A 17258-nucleotide genomic window follows, 5' to 3' on the forward strand; every position below is an offset into this window, starting at 1 on the left:
ATTTATTTATTTTTTTTTTTTCTTTCTTTTTTTTTCTAAAAAATTATATCAGAAAGCTTAAAGAAAATGTGATAATCCCGTACAAATACACATTTGTCATAACTTTCCAGTGTCCTTTAATGATCGAAAGGATTTCTTGTATTCTCTATTCATATACATTGCACTTAGTGATTCTCGAATTTTTTTTTTATGTTAAAGAATACTTTAAATAATTTTTTATTTTTCAATAATGCCGCTCTTTCATTAATGATTTTCAATTAATGGGTAAAACAAACCCCCTTAAAGAATCGTTCGTAAGGGCCATACAATCATGGCGTCAATGTTGTGGAAAATTTATTAATATGTAAAATGACTATGTCGAGAAATAATAATAGTTTTTCTGATGTAAGTGATATATATATATATATATATATATATATATATATATATAAAATAAAAAAAATTAGGATATCTTAGAACCGCGCTTCTCAAATTATATTTTACGAAAGGTCAATAAATGTTTCATAGAAAGAATCATGCAAAATTAATATTATTTTACTATTTTCATGTGTTTTGTTTTACATAATTAAAATTTGACAATATATTTCTTTTATTTTCTTAACTCTTATATTTACCTACCTAATTTATTTATTATTAATGTCTATCTATCTCTACAAAATAATCAAGAGTGTTCTGTTAAAATATCAGGATTTCTGAATTGTTTTGTCATAGAAAATGTTTGGGAAATATTATCTTAGAACTTGAATGCATTTCATATTAAGAATATATTATTTATCATATACATTTAAATATATTTCTGGAATATATAAATTTTATCATTTTCTTTTGTCTATGTTAGATAATTTAACGTTACTTAGATTAAATTTAAAAATTATTAATATCTCTATATTAATTCGAACATGGAATAATAAATTTATATATAATTAATAATAAAAATTTAAAGAAAGAGAGAGTATATGTGGTATATAATATATATTTTATGTTATAGCTTTCTATTTTTACCCGAAAGTTAAAGAATAATGGAAAATAAAATTCCTACACCCGGATCATCATCTACGAATATTACTATTCCAAGTAAATCATGTACACAAATGGTTTCAATAAGTTGTTGTGCTGATAACTTACATTATGTAATTAAATTTTATATTTACAATTAAAATTTACTTGTTTTATATATTCAAATGTAATTTATTTCATGAGGTAATCGATTTATTGCAGGACGATTATGAAGCGTATGAGCCAAAAAATACTACAAGAAACAAATTAGTTTTACGTTCAATACTTAACATAGAAAAATTAAAAAGGAGAAGATCAAGACAAGAGGAACGAATGCATTTACGCAAAGTAATAATTATAATAGAATTATACTACTGAATTATACTTCCAAATAAAATTTATCTAAGATTATGAATTTTATATAGAGCAATATATATATATATATATAAACTTATTAGAGCAATATATATATATATATATATATATATATATATATATATATATAAACTTATTAGAGCAATATATATATATATATATAAATAAACTTATTAGTTTTTAATAATATTATTAAGTTTTTACATTTTATTTTAATAATATTAATAATTTTAATAATATTATGTTTTACAGGAGGAGCATAAATATAATATGAAGACGTTAAAAATTAAAGATAATCCTGAAAATAATAAGAAGGATATTGAATTATACATACATGAACAAAACATGTTGGAGGTATTATAATCATGATATTTATTAAGAAAATTTTTACAAAGAGCATGAAATCATTTGATATTTTCTTTTTCTTTTTTTCAGATCAGAGAGAAAATAGAAAATATGAAAATTTGTCATTAAATAGGAAAGATTTGATGAATTTATGAACGAGTTGTAAAAATATTATTATAACTTTGACGTATAATACAATTACAATTTCTTTTATAAATTCGTATTGCATAATAAAAATATTTCTAATAAAATATAAGATACGCACATACATAATTATATACATTATTTTTTGTAAGAATGATACAAAAAATAAAATAAAAATAAAAATCTAGCTTAGAAACAATATTTACTTATTATGTTTCTCTGATAATTCTGCTAATAATGCATAAGATTCTTCTTTATGATGTTGTTTTATATGATTTCGTAAGTATCTTTTTTGTCCGAATTTCATGCCACAACCTTTACAATTAAATGGTTTTTCTTGATTATGAGTAGCGTGATGTCGCATGACCTCTCCTTTAACCGGAAACGACTTACCACAAATTTCACATGAAAACGCTTTTACACCTGTATGAGTTGTTTCATGATTATTCAATCGTTGCCTACTTCTAAAGTATTTACCACAATATGAACATTTATGAGGCTTATAATTAGTATGTACACGATTGTGAATGTATATAGAATTTAAAGTACGAAATGTTTTGGGACAATGTTTACAAGCATATGGTCGTTCTCCCGTATGTATTCTTCTGTGATCATCTTTTGCACCTTTATTAGCAAATGCTCTACCACAAATGTCACATGGATATTTTTTCAAACCTTCATGAACGTCTCTGATATGACGTGCTAAGTCTTGTTCGATACGATAACATTTTCCACACAATTCACATTTACATGGACGTTTCCCGGAGTGTACCCTCATATGACGCAAAAAACCACGCTTTGTGAATATAACTTTTTTACATAATTCACATTTATATGAAATACGATTGTTAATAATTTGCTTTGCTTTGTGTATTAACTCTGCTTCATCACGATTCTGTGCTTGGATTATATCATCATGTAAGATTACATGTTTTTTTAATTCACTTTTCTTCTTATAACTTTTATTACATAAGTGACAAGTAAACGATAATTGTTCATTGCAAGATACCACTTCTATATTAATTTCTTCTTCTTCTTTTTGTAATTCACCATTATTGGATTCAGTTTTAAATTCTTCCATCAATGGAATTTGATTTTCCGATCGTATATGCTTTGAAACAGCATATGTGGTATTATAGTGAGCAGTTAAGTGTTCTTCGAAAGCTTTGCTTGATCCATTATATGCTAATTTGCAATGAGAACAATAATGCATTCCAGCACTGTGTTGTGCATTCATATGATTTATAAGACATTTAATATCTGTGAATATTATTTCACATTGAACACATTGAAGATATTGTAATCTTTCTATTTTTGAGTCTTCTAGTTGGATTGTGGAAATTTGTATAATACTGTTATCCTCTGGTTGCCATCTAAAAAAAAAGGAAACGCAATTTTTTACTAACATAAAAATAATACATTATTTTATACATATTGATTAAGGATTAATAAATTAATTACATAAAATAATTAAAATATTAGTAAGATAATATGTAACATGTGAACGTGCAGAATGCCTTTTATTTAATAAAATAATGATTATCATATAAGTTATCATTTAATAAATTATATTTTTTTTTTGTTTTTGCTTTAATATTGCTAAACAGTATTTAATTGCAACATTATTTAATATTGAACATACCTGTATTAATTAGTTGTACATCAAATATTTATTCCACATTTAAAAATTGATCATTAATATAAAAATGTTGATGATTATAAAAATTCTGATATGTGATTCCATAGATAAGTGTAATTTCATATAAGTTAATATAATTATTACTTTTACAATATCCTTTGTCATAATTATGTAATTCATTAAATATTATAAATTATTGACAAAGAACGAATAATATTTTCAATTCTGATTGTTGATATAATTTTTGTTTTATTTTGCATGGTTTCTTATTTTAATTTTATTTAGAAAAATAATTTTCTTGTTAAAATTTATTTTGAAAATCTTACAATACTATTTTATAAATGCACAGAAGGATCAATTAACTATGGATTTATAGATACCATAGAGTTTTTATAACTAAGTATTCTATGATTAACTAAATAAATAAATAATTTTGTTTTTGGCGAAAGATAGGATCACGATTTTTGCATTGTCATGATTTTTCATCAAAATTAATTACTTTATGTCATTTTGTCATTGATGTTTAATTTGAGAACATTTCTCGTATCATATATATCATATACATATGCGATTTTTCACCTGTACGTTTAGTAATATGTATCATTAATTATGATTTAATTCTATAATTCCTGTTACAATAAGATAGATGTAAATGAGAAAATATTCGAATGAGTTCTTTGAATGAACTTATAAGCAAATAATGATGACTCTTTTTTGAATGTTTCTCTCGTTAAGATTCCATACATACGTATACGTTTGCTAGTATGTTTATCATCAAGTTTTATTGAATATTTGCTTTCGCATATATCGCATGAGAAATTTATTATGCCTGCATAAGTCTCTCATAAATATTTTAGTTCACGCAAGACTGTTTTTCACAGAAATAATACCTAAACGAATATTCACCAATATGCATTCGTATGTGCCAAAAAAAACGTATATGTAGAAAAATGGTTCTTTCCATATTCGTTACGATGATAGTAAACTTTCTCCTTCTTTCTCAACATTTTTTTATATTCTATGACTTATAACTCAAATAATTTCTTTCTTTCTTGTTTTAAATTTGCAATACATACAAAGGTAAAAATTAGTTCTTTTTTTTTTTTTTTTTTTTTTTTTTTTTTTTTTTTTTTTTTTTTTTTTTTGCCATATCTGTTGGAATATTTCTATTTCTTTAGCTTCACTTATATCAGATTTCCTTTTATGAATTTCTTTATAATACATCTTAATTTGGTACAGTCTTTTTTTTCTTTTTTTTGTCCATTCATACCTTGTTATTTGATTGTTTATACATAGAACATCTACTTGTATGACTTCTAAGAGAAAATTATATTTTCTCTCAAAAAAATATGTTTACACAATATTTACAGATGTATTACTTCTTCGCAGATTGAGTACAGGTTTTCATTGAAACAATATTACTTTCCATATCATTTTGAGGTGAGGATGTTTTTGTTCTTGTTATATCTGAATTATGTAAATTAGGAGGCAAATTATATAATTTGTCATTATTATTGTGCGATAAATTTATTTCTTCATTTTCATATGACACACTTTCTACCTTTATTTTATCATCATCTTCAGTTGTAATATAGTTATAATTTTCTTCCTTGATTTCATATGTTGTATTTAGAAAATCCGTTTGTTCATTATTGCATGTTGCTAAAACAGCAGTACGAGTTGCACAGTATGCCGCAAAGGTTTTCTTCATTGTTGAACCATACCTGGAAACATAATAAACGTAGCAGATTTGAATGATTCCTTGACACTAGAATGTCAAAAAATTATCTGTGTAGAGGTAAATTGCAGTGCATAAGTTAGCCCATTTGTAGTAAGTCGACATGTCTGCTTTTAATGTGATTATTTAAATAACGTTTTTGACGAAAAGCCAACCCACATTTAACGCAAACAAATGGCTTAGTTTCAGAGTGAACAAGCTTATGCCTAACTAGTTCTGATTTCACTCTAAATCTTTTTGAACATATATCACATCCATAATTCTTCTCTCCTGTGTGTGTTGTTACATGAGCTAACATTTCTTGACGTCTACGAAATTTTTTATTGCAGTAAGTGCATGGATGTGGAAATTCATTTGTATGTAATTTGCTATGAATATAAAGTGAAGCTTTTGACTTAAATGTTTTACCACAGGAGTCACAAATGTAAGGTCTTTCTCCTGTATGTGTACGACGATGATCATCTCTTGTAGCTTTTGATGCAAATGATTTGCCACAAATATCGCACATAAAATTTTTAAGCTTTGCATGTACATCTTTTAAGTGTCTCGAAAGCCCACCAGAATCACGAAATTGTTTTCCACATACATGACAAGTAAATGGTCTTTCATCTTTATGTATCCTCATGTGCCTTAAATATGAATCTTTTAATTTAAAAAATTTTCCACATTCAATACATTGATATGATTCTTGTGTATCAGAAAAATTTTTTTGTTTCTTTATTTGCTCATTAGTGTCTTTAGTATCATTTAAGGAAGTTTTACATATCTTTGTTTTCTGTGATTCATTATTTACATTTGGAAGAAATGCTACCATACATGTATTTTGTTCTCGATCTAGAATTTTGGCATTATTTTGTTTGTATTCTTCACATATTTCTCCTTTAACATCTGTATCATTATTTTGCTGTAGATCAGTTATAGAAGGATGTTCAAGCGTTGTATCCATTACAGCAATCCAAATAGAACCACAATCTCCACCCATATTAGATTTCTTTTGCTGTAGCTGGCATCTTTTTTTATATGGCTTCCAAAATATATTGTGCATTTCAAGGAACATTTTAAATGGTGTCCGGTTGCTACTGGACCTGGAAAATAGTCGAGGCTTGACTCCAGATTTGTAGCTATATTTGAAGAATGCAGAAGGTGGGCATTTTTCAACCCCATAATCATGGCACATGAAGAGTTTTTTTTTCAATATGAGCAAAGTCAAGCTTCTGTCATATCCAAAATGTTTATTTTGTCATAAAACATTTTCACTTCCTTTTTCTATTTTAATATTTTGATGTGGGTAATAACACTGATAAATGTGTTTATGTAGGAAGCATCGGTGTTATTATATTATATTAATATAATTTTAGTTGATATTATAACTATGTTAGTGTTTAAGGCATTTTACCTGCACGTTCAATTAATTCTACTATATTATTTATATAATAATTATTTAAATATTTACAATATATAATTGTTATGTTGTGAGAAATATAAAAGACTAAATAATCTCTAAAGTAGATTTGTGAAAAGAAAAAAAAAATATATATATATATATGTATATTACAGAAAGGAATTTTCTAAATTATAATAAAGAACTATTACCTGTTTGAATCATTAGCAGCTTCCTTGCTTTCATATGCCTCATTTTTAACTTCACTTTCTTGACTGGTCTATAATATTAAACATACGTCATAATATAATGTCCATATTTAACAATAATAGATAGAAGTTTTTAAACTATACTTACAAAAACTTTTTCTGTAACATGAGATACAGTAGTTTCTGGCAGAGTTACTGATTCATCTGTTGACTGTGGTTGAAAGTACTAAATAAAATTGGTAAATATTTTTTTAATAATTCATACTCAATTTATACTTATATAAACTGTTCTTCTTCTTTTTTTGTTTTTCTTTTTTTTTGTACAATCAAGATAATCATTAAGACAGCAATTTGTTTGAATAGAAATTTCCATATGATATACTTTCAAAAAATTTTACCTGTTTGTTTTGAGATGAGGTTTGTATCTCAAGCAATCGGCGTTCTGCACTTAAACATCCTTCAGCTAATTCATGCCATGCTAATAATGTAGCTGCACAATGGTAACATAATTGCAAAGGTAATGTGTCATTCTCAGAAATCTATAATATAATATTATATCTAATATAGTAATATAATATATAATATTAGTAGATAATTTAATGTAAAATATATATATATATATACATATACCTACATGTATAGGTAAATATTTATGTATCTTGTTACATAGTGCATGTTCCATGCCTTCTCCTTCAAATATTGGAATTAAATGGTCATTTACATTAGCACAAATTCTACATAATCCTGTCCATGATATCTTTTCTAAGGATTCATTTAGATTACATACTGAATTATCATTTGTAACATCTATATTTCTATGATGTTCATTTTCAACATCTGTTACTAAAAAAAATTCTTCCTCCTCTGGCTCCAATTCATTATGTTGATTTTGATTAACTATATTTTTTACTGTTTGAAGCAAGACCGAATCATCTCCACAAGTATCTAATATAACTGAACTCCCAGTCTCCATTGAATCTATTAGAAAAAAAAAAACAAAAAAAGAAAGTAAATACAGAAAGTAAATAAAGAAAGTAAATAAAGAAAAAAAAAAAAAAAAAAAAAAAGAAAAAAAATAAAATAAATAAATAAATAAATAAATTAATAAATAAATTAATAAATAAATTAATGAATAAAAAAGAAAAAAGAATAAAAAAAAAAAGCCAACTTCCTTAACATACAATAATAGCGCGTATTAACAAAAAATTATATAGTATACTTACATGTTAATAAGAGTAATCTTCTTTTTTGTTTATATTCATATATCACAAACAATGAAAAAAAAATATTTCACAAATAGTTTAGAAATATAAAATCATTATATATATTTAATAAATAATATCAAGAAGTCTAATAACTTGGGAGGAGGCAAAATTTATATAGAAACTCTAAGGGGTGCGCTAATATCACTGCCATCCGCGCTCTCTAATGGATATATTTATATAAAATTGATAAGATGTTACTGCTATACATGTGACATTGAAAAAGTAAAAATATTAAATAAATAAAAATTTATTATAATATGGTAACAAAATTTTTCAAACGATCATTTTTATATTTTGTCATATAAATGTTGAATATTAAATAAGATTTTTACTTTATCCTTAAATATTTATTTTTTTTTTTGTTTTGTTTTTTGCAATATTTCATTTTACTATACACGGTCTAGCTTTTAAGCGGGAACTTATCAATTTTCGCAGTTGGTTATACTGTGCGACTAGGCTTAACTTCAAATTTACCTCGTAACTATAAATTCGGATAATTGCTAATAAACACAGCCATGTAATAGGTGTATGAAAAGTATTAAAATTATTGTTGTGATTTATGTGGTAAAACTACGAAAAAGAAAAAAAAAAAGAAAGATAAAAATAAACTAATAAATAAAGAAAAAAGAAAATGGCACAAAATAATGAAAATTTACGACGTTCCACTAGAATAAAGGCGCTCAGTAAATCTGAAAACATTGAAACGAATAAAGGTACGTATTTGTATATACTTTAATTTTGTTTATAATTTATTTCAAATGTTACGTATTAAAAAGTTATCGATTACATAATTATAAAGGATAAATTTTGAAATGATACTTAAATAAATATTATTTTTTTTTTTTATAAAATTGTTATAGGAAATCTTCAGGATAATTTGATTGATTCTACAATAAGAGAGAAAGATCTATTGCAAGAAGAAATAAAGGAACAAATTGAAAATATTGATAAGGATATACATAAACCAATTGGTACGAATAATAGAAAATATTTTTCATCATTTTATTATGTATAATAAATATTGAATTATTTTTTCTATTTTCTTGTTTTTTTTTCTTTTTAGAATTATTTAGTGAAAATGATGTTAGTGGTAAAAATATGTATCAGTTTGAAACGCCTAAGAAAGATGGTATGGTACAAAAGGCATATTTGTCTCGTAAATCATTTGATATGCAAAAGACTCGGATATACAAAGATAAAACTAACAAAGACACTGATGTAAAGAATAGTACTATTAATAAGTCAATTAATAAAAGAAAAACTCTTCCTGAAATAGGTATTACATATATTTTTTTCTTTTTTTTTTTTTTTGATGATATTATTATAATGTGATTATTTGATTTTTTATAATTTCTATCAAAATGTTTTAAAAAATAATTTAAGAATTTATTTATTAGAGATAATTTCAAGCGACAGCGAGAGTGTATCTGAAGAAAGTGAATTTGTACCATCAGAGGATGAAACAAGTACGAAGTCAGAGTATGAAAGTAGTGATTATTCTGATCTAAGTAATGATGAAAATTTTAGCAAACAAAGTAAATTAAAAACTATACAACATAGATCTAATCTAGAATCTAAGTTAATAACTACTCCAAGAAGATCAGAGACCAAATATAAAACTCCTTGCAAAGATTATGTGAGTTATAGGAAAATAAAGTTATCTTATAATCTATTTAAATATAAAATATAATTAAGAATATAATTTGTTGTAGCATATAAAAACTGATGAATATTTTGAGAATCAATCGCAAAAAGTTGTTACATCAAATCATACGCTTGCACGTCTTCGTAATTCCCGTTTTACCAGAGATAAATTACAAGAATTATTAGGAAATCAAAATCATATCAAAGAAGAACATAAAAAGCTTATCTATTCTCTTTCAGAAGATTATCGTGAATTCTTTCCCATGTGGTACTTCATTATGGAGTAAGTATTTTTTTTTTTTTTTTTTTTTTTAAATTAATAAAAAAAACATATTGTTATTTTCTTCAATAAAAATTGATTAAGATGATATTTAAATTTCAGAGAAGGATATACTTTGTTGTTGCACGGTTTGGGATCAAAAAGAAATTTAATTAATGATTTTCATAATCAATTTATTTCTAATCATCCAACTTTAGTAATCGATGGCTTTTTTCCCAGTTTAACAATAAAAGATGTAAGGTACATTTATTTATCCTACAATAATATTATATTATATAAATTTGTATTGTTCTTGTAAAAGATATAATTTTTAGATTCTTGATGGTATAATAACAGATATTTTGGAATTGAATGTACCAGCCAATATAACAGAATGTATTGAACTCATTAAAAAAATATTAAAGAAGAATCCAAAGGACCGATTATATTTATTAATTCATAATATAGATGGTATAATGTTGCGCTCTAACAAAGCACAGGATACGCTTAGCACTCTTGCCAGAATATCAAATCTTTGTATAATGGGATCTATTGATCATATAAATGCACCGCTTTGTAAGTAATATGGATTATATTAATAATTTATTTCTTTTAAGAATATAAATTTAATTATATTCGCTTGACTCAGTATGGGATCATATGAAGCATTCAAAGTATAATTTTTATTGGTGGGATGCTACAACGCTTTTGCCATATGAAGCGGAGACTTCTTATGAGAGTTCCCTATTAATACAACACAGTGGAGCTCTTGCTTTATCATCGCTTCGTAATGTATTCCTCTCTTTGACATCGAATGCTCGAGCCATATATAAACTCTTAATACAGTATCAGTTGGATAATAGTAATGCTAGTGATTTCTCAGGTAACTATATATATATATATATGCATTGAATTTAATATATTATTAAAAAAAAAAAACAAAAAAAAAAAAACAAAAAATTTTGAACACTAAATTTTTGGTACATCGTTTATTTAGGAATGGCATTTAAAGATTTATATCGAATATCACGAGAAGGCTTTCTCGTGAGTACTGATTTAGCTCTAAGAGCACAACTAACAGAATTCATAGATCATAAATTAGTACGAACGAAACGTAACAAGGATGGTACAGAATGTCTAATAATTCCACTTAATAATAATTTGTTGAAACAATTCCTTGAACAACATGAAAACTAAATGTTTATTATATATATACATATTTATTTTTATACATTAAGCCAAAATAAATACAATTTTATATTTTATACATTTTTAAGGATAAGAGATAAATAAAAGTGTATAAGAAGTAAGGTAAGATAAGAACAAATTAAAAGTATTGACAAAAAAGAAAAATTAAAACGACACTTAATTGTACAATATATTATATGATTTTTAAATTCAAACAATTTCGTAGGATTCTTTGGAATATAATAACATTTTCAAAATGTACCGTAACTATGAATTAATCGGTCATAATATTTATATCATATTATTCGATATTATTATGATATTATAAACAAATCGATGATGAAATTGAAGTAATTTTTTCTTTCTCTTTTTTTTTTTTCTTTTTTTGTTTCTCTTCTTTTCTTGTGTTTTTTCTTTTTATTATATTGATTTTTAATATTAAAAAAAAAAAAAAAAAAAAAAAAAAAGTAAAGAAACGTAATTCAAACGTACTCCGCGGGTAAAGTCGGACACGACAGGAAAATGATAAAGGTAGCTGCCCTCCCCTCCAATGGAACTGTAAACAAAAATTTCCATACTCGTTAAATCTATATTATACTTTATCTGTGGTATGACATGAAAATAGTCACGGGTAATCTAGAGTACTCAAGAATAAGCCGAAAATAATGATTGTCGTTAACTCTAATTAATATCTTCTCTATGTTACAAGGATGTTAATTACGGTAGAAATTTCAAATACGTTTTCGTTAAGGACGGACGATAGTGAATGGCGGCGCCAGTTGTATTATCGCTTGCTCAGATCATTCTTACATACAAGTGTGAGCATAGCGGGATGACCGGGAACGCATATTATCTACAGGCTGGATGAAATGTCAGACCTGTTCGGGGGTGGGTGGATATACATGGATTGGTGAGAGGTTAAGAAGATCGACAAATTCAAACTTTTTGTGATTTTGGTATGTCCGAATATAATCATGTAACATTCATTCGATTATTTATATTTTTTCACTTTTTTTTCCTCTCCTTTCTTTCTTTCTTTTTTTTTTTTTTTTATCCTTTCTTTTCTTTTCTTTTCCTTTCTTTTCTTTTACGGGAATTATTTTATTCGTAGTACATATTACGTATATAATTGAGAACAATTTATACGTACGAATTCTTTTACCATTAATAGTATAAAATATATTCGTTGACAGATTATAGAATTTAACTGATATAATAATGTATCCTTCAATAAACTTTGATTCGTTTTATTTGATTTTTTTTCTTTCTTTCTTTCTTCTTTTTCTTTGTCCTTTCTTTTTTTTTTTTTTTTTTTTTGTAATAACTAATCATGCAGAAACCGGTTGTATCTGAGATCTCGTTGCGCTGCCAATTTACGTATTAATGTTATAAACAAAACAGATTGACCTTCTAACGATAAATCAAACGACCTTGACTTTCTTGAATAATACGAATACGCTGTTAAAAGCAATAACTGAATAAATGGTTGCTAGGCTAGGTTTATGAATAAGTATGTATATGATGGCTCATAGATATTTTTGTGATATCTATAAACGAATTAAATTTGTTACAGCTGCCGGCCTTAAATAAATAGGGATTATTTTCAAAACGTGACACTTTGTAACTTTATGCCGTCCTTGTAATTCGCGATTGTGTTCAAAAGAATTTCATTTTGTTTTCATTTATGTAAAAACAAAAAAAAAAGAAAAGAAAAGAATAAAGGATAAATTTAATTTGACACGTTTTACACGTATAAATTTGTATAAACAAAAAGTATGATGTGATTTATGAATCCATCACGTTTCTTGAATTATAATACAGTAATCTTTTGGCAATTGCAAATTATGATTATTTTAAAATGTCTATGTAATTAGAGAATGAAATAGAAATTTTCACTTATCCTTGTATTATTAAATATTTCTTTTATCAATTAAGATCAAATATAATATAGACTTTTTATTATTATTAATGTATATTTCAATTTTTAGGTGATGCTGTTAGAAGCTTTTGGAATTCTACATAGCCAACCGGTCTTGCTCTACTTTGCATGTGAAGGTATAAAAAAATATTATTCTTAATATACATATACATATATACAATAATGTATATGTATATATATATACAAATATATTTTGTATATACATATACATATATTTTTTTTGTGGTTCTCTTCTTCTTTCGTTAAATATTGTTCAATATAATATATGTATATATATATATATATATATATATGTATATATAAGTATGTGTATGTAGTTTATTTTATTAATAATAAAAATATTTCTGATGCAGGTTGGCAGTGCCTCCATTTTATGATATATAATCTGTGGTGTATGTTTGGTGAGTAAAAATCATAGCATGCATGTTTGATACCATTTAAATTAAAAAGAATACGAAACTACAAATTATGGTCGTATTCTCAAGCAATATTATTAATTATTTTAAGTGCGTATATTATCATTAGATATATATATATATATATATATATATATATATATATATATATATAAATTGTCTCATCAAGAATCCAAAGATCTATAGCAACATTATTATCTTCTTCAAAATAATAATTTGTGATATTTAAGATATTCACTTAAATCATAATATTGAAAGTTTGTAACTTTTCGTTGTACAGCTAGATGGCGTTTAGAGTTTCTTAAAAAAAAAAAAAAAAAAAAAAAGAAAAAAAAAATACAAAAGCAATAATTTTCTTTAATATCATTATTTAGATTTTAAGTATTCACGTGAACGGGGAAGCTCGTTTGAAATTTTTTAAACGAAATCCTTAAAAAAGAAGCGCGCTTATAATATCGTTCGATTTTCTTAAATATTTCCTTCATTATCGATCGTTCGTTTCACGTATAAACGAGTGTGGGGGAGTATATGTTTATTTTTTCCTTTTTCTTTTTTTTCTTCTTCTTTTATTTCTTTCCTTTTTATTTATTTATTTATTTATTTTTTTCTTCTCTCATAGAATTATTATGTCGACAAGATAGTTTACGATGTCGTGGTATCCTCGAATCGAATCGAATCGAATAGAATCGAATCGAATCGAATCGAATAGAATAGAATCGAATAGAGTCGAATCAAATCAAATTAGATCAAATCAGATCAATTTTTAGCCAAAGATCATCTTCCCTGTGTCATTCGAAAGGCCGCAATGGTAAATAGAGTGTGAACAATGCTTTCGTGTCTTATCGTTCCACTCTCAAGATCGTTCTCTTCCTTCTTTTTCTTTGTCATTTTTATTTATTTTTTTTTTCTTTCCTTTCTTTTTTTTTTTTTTTTCTTTTTTTCTTTGTTCTTTTATATCCCCCAACAGACGTATTTGATATACATATCCGTGTTATACTGTTTAACAGACGAGAGAGCGTATTCCGTTGTTATGTCGAGTATGAGTATATATATGTATATATATATATATATATACATATATATATACATATATATATATACACACGTGGTAACGAGATTACAGCTTGAACAATATCGTATGTATGCGTCTCCTCTTACAATCAGTTGCTGCTACGTTTACGTCAGATTTGTGGGTGTATATATGTCTTAGTAATACGTCTATGTATATGCATGTATATGTATGTATGTGTTCGGGCATGCACGTGCCTAACCAATTTCCGCTTATTTTACCTAAATCGAGGTCGTGGAGCCGTTAAGCGTCGAGGATCAGTCACGATCACCGGAGTCGTAGTACATTCTGACTCATAAAAATACTTTCCTCATTTTTGTTTTCTTTTTTTTTTTTTTTTTCATTTTCTATCTTTTTATTCCTTTTATTTATTATTCATTTTTTTCCAAATATCTTTTTCTTCCCCCTTAACACCCTCCTCCCCCGCCAAACACACACACACACACACACATACACACATACACCGAAGGATGATGACCAATGAACGGATATATAAATGTATTGTTCTTTGCTTTGATTAATTTTAATGGAGTGCCACCACGCACTCAGGAGTACGCTTGCAAGTAGTGTGACTCGTATCACGTATCGAATATCGATTGATATACATACGAACGATCGATCAAACTATGTATGGATTGTATGTACATCATGTACAATGATGGATAGGTATATATCTATTTTAAAAGATTCTTTTATATTTCATTGTCGTAAAGAAATATTATTTTATTCTTTGTGAGAATTGTTTCTTTTTGTTTTTTGTTTTTCCTCTTTTTTTTTTTTTTTCGTCGTAAGAAAACAAAATCGAACGAAGATTCCCGAGTGTTTAAACATTCGTATTCGTATTTATGGTGCATATATATATATATATATATATATATATTTATTTATTTTTTGTTTTCAAAATTTCTCTCAGTCGATAAAGAAGAATCGAAGAAATGATTAAGAACGAGGCCGATTTTATCTGTATCATTTTTATAACTCACTGATTACGTGTCATTATATTTCTGTTTTATTTCTTGTTTTATACTGAGAATCTATTCAAGATTTTTATAATCGATTTTTAATAATAATCGAATACGATCCAAAGTTTCTACACGAGAAAAAAATGTCCCTAAGTGATATGAAGAATCAGTTGTTGTTACTTTTTTTTTTTTTTTTTTTCGATACTTTAGGGTTTTTTTTATTTTTTTTTTTATTTTTTTTTTTTTTTTTATTTTTTTTTATACAATAGTATATAAAATCACGAGACTAGGAATTTTTATTTTTTCTATTTTACAATTTGAAAATAAAACTGGCATGGACAATTTTCAAAAATTGATTGAAAGAAATATTTTTGAAAGAAAAAGAAAAGAAGAATTTGACGAAATTCAAGAATTCAATTTTATAAATCGTTCATGACAAAGAAAGCAAGACAGAGAGAGAGAGAGAGAGAGAGAAAAAAGAGATAGAGAGACGCGTTCAACGCGAAATTTAGATACATTTCAATGTAAATCGCCTCGAGAGTAATTATCGTAACTCATAGACACTTCAGACAGGTAGTTTACAAGCGTGCAAAGTGGAGACGAAGTACGTGCGAAGGTCTGCGTACTAATTACCGTATTTTACGTCGCATCGTAAGGTACATAATCATTGCATGTGACAGGACATGTGTACATATACAATACATATACTATATGCATATACGCATGCATGCATGCAGACACGCATTTACGTATTTACGCATTTATGTACGCGCGTGCACATTTCCAATTTACTTCTCTATTAAATGACACTCTTGTGTCAAAAAAAGAAAAGAAAAATGAGAAAGAAAAAAAAATATTAAAAAAAAGCCGAGAGAGAGAGAGAGAGAGAGAGAGAGAGAGAGAGAGAGAGAGAAGTAAAGCATCCATTTAATCGTATAGTCGACTACTTACCCCAAGTAATCATCTAATCGATCATCGTAAGTCTCGTCGACATAAAATTTCATTGATTGCGGATTCACATTTTCTATTTACTTTTCACGCCCATATACATTTCCTCACGATATATATATATATATATATATATATATATATATATATATATATTTGGTAGTGCAGATATTAGGGTCGGATCAATCATTGTTTTTGATCCCTTGTTTTAGGCCGAGAAAGCAAAGTTTAACTCGGTCTATTAATATTATCAATTAAGGACAAAGTTTAATATGAAATTTTGATTAATAGATTAATCGAACACGTTATATAGTTCTAAAACTTGGACGACTTATGTTTTTTTTTTATTAAGCGTTAATCGCGTCGGTAAAATTTACGCTTTTAAACGTCGCCGTTTCATTCTACAAGAGAGACACGTATTCACAGATTGGATCTCTCTCTCTCTCTCTCTCTTTCTTTCTCTCCTTACTTAAAAAGAAGAGACGTGTGAAGCTTATCTCTGCATTTTACGAACGCACGTGTTAAAATAAAGTGACGTATACCGCCCACCCCTTGGCGGCGGCAGCGGCGGTACGATGGATGTTACTTAAGCCGTGTATACGATGCACACGTACGTATATGCAATGGAAGGAAAAGAAAATGAAAGAAGGAGAGAGAGGGAGAGAAAGAGGGAATGAGAGAGAGAGAGAGAGAGAGAGAGAGAGAGTGTATGTGTGTGTGTTTAGTAGTAGCTTGTGAGAT

At 26.4% G+C, this 17258-nt stretch overlaps 3 protein-coding genes across 7 annotated transcripts in view; 2 read left to right on the forward strand and 1 right to left on the reverse strand.

The window, feature by feature from the left end:
• Positions 1 to 1719: 1719 nt before the first annotated feature.
• On the reverse strand, positions 1720 to 8371 carry LOC124952584 (zinc finger protein 493-like). 4 transcript variants are annotated; one of them, XM_047502671.1, is made up of 7 exons: positions 8051 to 8371; positions 7462 to 7805; positions 7226 to 7366; positions 6976 to 7053; positions 6831 to 6898; positions 5397 to 6322; positions 5067 to 5223 (listed from the first exon to the last, which is right to left on the reverse strand). In XM_047502671.1, exons 2-7 carry the CDS (start codon positions 7798 to 7800, stop codon positions 5207 to 5209), a joined length of 1569 nt encoding a protein of 522 aa, XP_047358627.1. In that variant the 5' UTR covers positions 7801 to 7805; positions 8051 to 8371; the 3' UTR covers positions 5067 to 5206. The 4 variants fall into 4 exon arrangements, with proteins under 4 accessions (XP_047358625.1, XP_047358628.1, XP_047358627.1 ...); XM_047502669.1 differs by lacking the exons at positions 5067 to 5223; positions 5397 to 6322 and adding an exon at positions 1720 to 3233 and having other exon boundaries at positions 8051 to 8351; XM_047502672.1 differs by lacking the exons at positions 5067 to 5223; positions 5397 to 6322; positions 8051 to 8371 and adding an exon at positions 1720 to 3233 and having other exon boundaries at positions 7462 to 7517; positions 7615 to 7757.
• Positions 8372 to 8504: 133 nt separating this feature from the next.
• LOC124952585 (origin recognition complex subunit 2) overlaps positions 8505 to 17258 on the forward strand; it is a 52281-nt gene continuing 43527 nt past the window's right edge. For both annotated transcript variants that reach the window (XM_047502674.1, XM_047502673.1), the window contains exons 1-11: positions 8505 to 8805; positions 8953 to 9063; positions 9156 to 9368; positions 9490 to 9728; positions 9805 to 10019; positions 10119 to 10251; positions 10331 to 10571; positions 10645 to 10878; positions 10993 to 12139; positions 13172 to 13238; positions 13476 to 13523. In XM_047502674.1, coding sequence (XP_047358630.1) covers positions 8724 to 8805; positions 8953 to 9063; positions 9156 to 9368; positions 9490 to 9728; positions 9805 to 10019; positions 10119 to 10251; positions 10331 to 10571; positions 10645 to 10878; positions 10993 to 11192 — 1668 coding nt within the window. In that variant the 5' untranslated portion in view covers positions 8505 to 8723 and the 3' untranslated portion in view covers positions 11193 to 12139; positions 13172 to 13238; positions 13476 to 13523. The remainder of the gene's footprint in view (positions 8806 to 8952; positions 9064 to 9155; positions 9369 to 9489; positions 9729 to 9804; positions 10020 to 10118; positions 10252 to 10330; positions 10572 to 10644; positions 10879 to 10992; positions 12140 to 13171; positions 13239 to 13475; positions 13524 to 17258) is intronic.
• The window catches only part of LOC124952586 (speckle-type POZ protein), an 85914-nt gene continuing 80719 nt past the window's right edge, over positions 12064 to 17258 (forward strand). The window contains exons 1-3 of the mRNA XM_047502675.1: positions 12064 to 12139; positions 13172 to 13238; positions 13476 to 13523. Coding sequence (XP_047358631.1) covers positions 13175 to 13238; positions 13476 to 13523 — 112 coding nt within the window. The 5' untranslated portion in view covers positions 12064 to 12139; positions 13172 to 13174. The remainder of the gene's footprint in view (positions 12140 to 13171; positions 13239 to 13475; positions 13524 to 17258) is intronic.

This window comes from Vespa velutina, chromosome 10, assembly GCF_912470025.1.
Source record: "Vespa velutina chromosome 10, iVesVel2.1, whole genome shotgun sequence".
Classification (NCBI taxonomy): Eukaryota; Metazoa; Arthropoda; class Insecta; order Hymenoptera; family Vespidae; genus Vespa; species Vespa velutina.